The sequence below is a fragment of the Lampetra planeri genome, unplaced genomic scaffold, assembly GCF_965212315.1.
Source record: "Lampetra planeri unplaced genomic scaffold, kcLamPlan1.2.h2 scaffold_1975, whole genome shotgun sequence".
Taxonomy (NCBI): Eukaryota; Metazoa; Chordata; class Hyperoartia; order Petromyzontiformes; family Petromyzontidae; genus Lampetra; species Lampetra planeri.
This window is the reverse complement of record NW_027614729.1, coordinates 4,359-9,768: the sequence shown is the minus strand read 5'-3', so window position 1 is coordinate 9,768 and position 5,410 is coordinate 4,359. Positions and strand designations below refer to the sequence as shown.

The window sequence follows — 5,410 nt, the reverse complement described above, 5'->3', positions numbered from 1 at the left end:
CTCCAGTAGACCAGGAGAGGTAGTCAACATCTCACAGGGTCAGGGATCGAACCCACGACCTCCTGCAGACCAGGCGAGGTAGTCAACATCTCACAGGGTCAGGGATCGAACCCACGACCTCCTGTAGACCAGGCGAGGTTGTCAACATCTCATGGGGTCTGGGATCGAAACCCAGGGACCTCCCGTAGACCAGGCGAGGCAGTCAACATCTCATGGGGTCCGGGATTGAACCCACAAACTCCTGTAGACCAGACAAAGTAGTCAACATCTCACAGGGTCTGGGATAGAACCCACGACCTCCTGTAGACCAGGCGAGGTAGTCAACATCTTACAGGGTCCAGGATCGAACCCACGACCTCCCATAGACCAGGCAAGGCAGTCAACATCTCACAGGGTCCAGGATCGAACCCACGACCTCCTGTAGACCAGGCAAGGCAGTCAACATCTCACAGGGTCCGGGATTGAACCCATGACCTCCTGCAGACCAGGCGAGGCAGTCAACATCCCCATCACACGGAGAGGTCGTCCTCCCTGGGGCTCCGCCGGCGTTGACCATCTCCGCCGGAGCCGCTGTAGCTCCCCCCCCCCGGTGGGCCGGGCCGCCCAGGCGAGCCCAGGCTGTCCGGAGCGCCGGGCCCGGAGCCTCGGCCTAGACTCGTAGACTTGCGCTCGTTGGCGCGGTTCTGCTGTCGAGCCAACCTGGCTAGGTCTCCTCCTCCACCTCCTCCACCTCCTCCACCTCCTACTCCACCACCTCCACCTCCTCCTCTACCACCGCCCCGTCCTCCTCTGCCCGAGCGGAAACCGTGGGAGGCCGGAGGCATCAAAACGTCCGCAGACGACGACGATGACGGAGATGATGACGGAGGAGGAGGCCCGCCTCGTCCGCCCAGACTCCGTGGAGGGAGCGTCCGTGTGATGTCCACCTCCTCCTCCTCCTCGTCGTCCTCGCCGACCGTCTCGTAGGTGGGCGAGCGTGCCACGGCCCGCGGGGAGAAGCGCAGGACGGCCGCCGAAGACGACGACTCAGAGTGAGACGCGAGGCGATGGTGGTGGCGGCCGTAGTCATCGGCGTCGTCGAACGGGTGAGAGGCGGCGACGAATCGACGCTGCCTCATCCCCCCGGCCGCTTGGAATCCACCTCCTCCACCTCCTCCACCTCCACCTCCTCCTCCATCTCCACCTCCACCACCTCCTCCACCACATCCGTCTCCATCTCCACCACCACCTCCACCACCACCTCCTCCACCACCTCCACCTCCTCCACCACCTCCACCACCTCCACCTCCTCCGCCGTCAGCCCTCGGCAGCGGCGACGGCAACCGCAGAACGACGGATTCGGCCTTCATCATCGTCGTCATCGTCGTCACCATCCTCCTCCTCCTCCTCATCCTCCGCCGCCACCAGCGCCCCAAGACGATGTGCGTCACCTCGAGGGCGCTGAGGGCGAGCGAGAGTGCCGACAGCGCGTACATGAGCAGAGAGAAGACCGTCTTCTCGGTGGGGCGAGACACGAAACAGTCCACTGCCCCGGGGCAGGGCGCCCGCTCGCACCGGTGGAGGGCGTCCACGCGGAAGCCGTAGAGGGAGTACTGCACCGCCGAGAAGGCCGCCTCGAAGGCCGCGCGGAGGAGCACGCTGCCCAGGTAGGAGAGCAGGAGGGCGCCGCGAAGGTGGGGGGGGGGGCGGGGGCGGCGAGGGGGGCGGTGGGGCGGAGGAAGGTTGAAGGTGAGGGGTTGATGGGGTGGCCGTGGCGGTGGCGGCGGTGGTGGTCGTGGGGTCAACCGTGTGGAAGGCTGTGGAGGGAGGGGGAAGGGGGGGGGGAGAGGGGAGAGGGGGGAGTGGGGAGAGGGTGGGGAGAGGGTGGGGAGAGGGTGGGGAGAGGGTGGGGAGAGGGTGGGGAGAGGGGGGAGGGGGGGGGGGAGAGGGGGGAGGGGTGGAAGGGGGGAGAGGGGGGAGAGGGGGGAGAGGGGGGAGGGGCGATGTGTGAGTGTGTGAACGTATCTTCTCGGTTCTTTCGGTAAAGTCACGTAGAAGGGAAGTAATAAAATAATAAAAATAAAACATAACAAAATACAATTCTCACGACGTTTCGGCCACAACGCAAGCAGCCGTCCTCAGGTGGAGAACAGGTCTGTCGAGTAGACAGCGTCTGAATGTGACGGATCTGTTCTCCACCTGAGGACGGCTACTTGCGTTGTGGCCGAAACGTCGTGAGAATTGTATTTTATTATGTTTTATTTTTATTATTTTATTATTTCCCTTCTACGTGACTTTACCGAAAGAACCAAGAAGATGTGTGAACGTAGCCTGGCACAAGCAATTGCGGTGAGCTCACCGCCACTTAGATGTCGATGTAAAGCTTTCGTGACTGCAGGGATTCATCTTCTTGGTGTCTCCTTAAGGCCAAAGAACGAGTCTCTACTAGACCCTGAGTCTCTACTACACTCTGAGTCTCTACTACACCCTGAGTCTCTACTAGGCCCTGAGTCTCTACTACACCCTGAGTCTCTACTACACCCTGAGTCTCTACTACACCCTGAGTCTCTACTAGACCCTGAGTCTCTACTAGACCCTGAGTCTCTACTAGACCCTGAGTCTCTACTACACCCTGAGTCTCTACTACACCCTGAGTCTCTACTACACCCTGAGTCTCTACTACACCCTGAGTCTCTACTACACCCTGAGTCTCTACTACACCCTGAGTCTCTACTACACCCTGAGTCTCTACTACACCCTGAGTCTCTACTAGGCCCTGAGTCTCTACTAGACCCTGAGTCTCTACTAGACCCTGAGTCTCCACTACACCCTGAGTCTCTACTAGACCCTGAGTCTCTACTAGACCCTGAGTCTCTACTACACCCTGAGATACTACTACACCCTGAGTCTCAACACCCTCGGACGAACACATAAACACCGCCACAACCATCACCACCACGACCACAACAACAACAACCACCACCGCCACAACAACCATTACCGAACCCTCCGTACCGGCATAACCGCCACAACCAGCACCACCACGACCACAACAACAACAACAACCACCGCCACAACAACCATTACCGAACCCTCCGTACCGGCATCACCGCCACAACCACCAGCACCACCGCCACCACCACCACCGCCACAACCAAGACCACCACCACCACAACAACCACCACCACAACAACCATTACCACACCCTTCGTACCGGCATTACCACCACCACCACCACGACCACCACCAAAACCACCACCGCCACAACCACCATTACCGCACCCTCCATACCGGCATCACCACCACCACCACCACCACCACCACCACCACCACCACCACGACGACCACAACAACAACAACCACCACCGCCACAACCCCCGTTGCCGAACCCTCCGTACTAGCATCACCGCCACCGCCACCACCACCACCACCACCACAACAACAACAACCACGACCACAACAACAACAACAACCACCGCCACAACCCCCATTACCGAACCCTCCGTACCGGTATCACCGCCACCACCACAACAACAACCACCACCGCCACAACCACCATTACCGCACCCTCCGTACCGGCATCACCACCACCACCACCACCACAACAACAACCACCACCGCCACAACCCTCGTTGCCGAACCCTCCGTACCGGCATCACCACCACCGCCACCACCACAACAACCACCACCGCCACAACCCCCATTACCGAACCCTCCGTACCGGCACCACCACCACCACCACCACAACAACAACCACCACCGCCACAACCCCCATTACCGAACCCTCCATACCGGCATCACCACCACCACCACAATAACCACCGCCGCCACAACAACAACCATTACCGAACCCTCCGTACCGGCATCACCACCACCACAACGACCACCACCGCCACAACCCCCATTACCGAACCCTCCGTACCGGCACCACCACCACCACAACGACCACCACCGCCACAACCCCCATTACCGAACCCTCCGTACCGGCACCACCACCACCACCACCACAACAACAACCACCACCGCCACAACCCCCATTACCGAACCCTCCGTACCGGCATCACCACCACCACCACAATAACCACCGCCGCCACAACACCAACCATTACCGAACCCTCCGTACCGGCACCACTACCACCACCACCACCACAACCACCACAACCACCACCGCCACAACCCCCATTACCGAACCCTCCGTACCGGCATCACCACCACCACCACAACGACCACCGCCGCCACAACACCAACCATTACCGAACCCTCCGTACCGGCATCACCGCCACCGCCACCGCCACCACCAGCACCACCGCCCATCGCCGTAGCTCCGGCCCCTCCGTGCTGCTGCTTGCGTTGATCGATCCGTCTCCGATCGGACGACCGGGGCGGTTGTTGTTGCTGCTTGACGCGCCCCTTGCCCCGCTGGTCCTGCCGCCGCTGCTGCTGCCTCCGCTGCTGCCGCTGGCGCTGAAGAAGCCGGCGGCTGCCCCCGCCGATGGTGAGGGTCTTGGTCTTGGCGGTGGTTGGGGTTGTGGTTGTGGTGGTTGGGGTGGTGGTGGTTGTGGTTGTGGTTGGGGTGGTGGTGGTTGGGGTTGGGGTGGTGGGACGATGCGTCGGTGGGAGGCCCGGTGGTAGGGTCCCACCGCTGCCACCGTATGGCAAGCTGCCACCACCACTGCCACCAGCACTACCGCCACCATCGCCACCACCACGACCACTACCACCACCACCAGCCCAACCACCACCAAGACCAAGACCATCACCACCACCATCGCCACGACCACCACTACGACCACCATCACCACCACTACCACAGCCACCACCACGACCATCGCTACGACTACCTCCACCACCACCACTACCACCACCACCGCCACCACCGCCACCACCGCCACCACCACGGTGGGTGTTGTCGGCGAGGCTGAACACCCCCACGTAGCCCCCACTCTGCTCACCACCACCATCACCACCATCACCACCATCACCACCGCAGTCGTCACCGTCACTCACCGCCACCACCACCGTCACGGCATCGCCCGGCTTGTCGTGGTGGTGGTGGTGGGGGTCACGTGGGTAGTGGTGGAGGTCACGTGGGTGGTAGTGGAGGTCACGTGGGTGGTGGTGGAGGTCACGTGGGTAGTGATTGAGGTCACGTGGGTGGTGGTGGAGGTCACGTGGGTGGTGGTTGGGGTCGAGTTGGTTGTCACGGTGATCTTCGTGGTTGTGGGGGTCACGGTTGTGTTTGTTGTGGTTGTCGCCATGGTGATCATGGGCAGGTTGTTGTTGTTGTTGTTGTTTCTGTGAGAAAGGGGGCGGGGCAAGGGAGGGGTGTATAGGAGGTGGGTCTCTGTGAGTCTCTGTGGGTCTCTGTGAGTCTCTGTGGGTTTCTGTGAGTCTCTATGAGTCTCTGTGGGTCTCTGTGGGTCTCTGTGGG

At 61.1% G+C, this 5,410-nt stretch overlaps 1 protein-coding gene across 1 annotated transcript; it reads right to left on the bottom strand.

The window, feature by feature from the left end:
* Window positions 1-754: 754 nt before the first annotated feature.
* On the bottom strand, window positions 755-4,763 carry LOC144740220 (uncharacterized; the record flags this gene model as incomplete). Its single annotated transcript, XM_078623072.1, has 3 exons — window positions 4,248-4,763; window positions 1,302-1,796; window positions 755-1,244 (listed from the first exon to the last, which is right to left on the bottom strand). Coding segments are annotated over exons 1-3 (1,486 nt in total), but the record flags the coding sequence as incomplete, so codon positions are not given.
* Window positions 4,764-5,410: the final 647 nt, after the last annotated feature.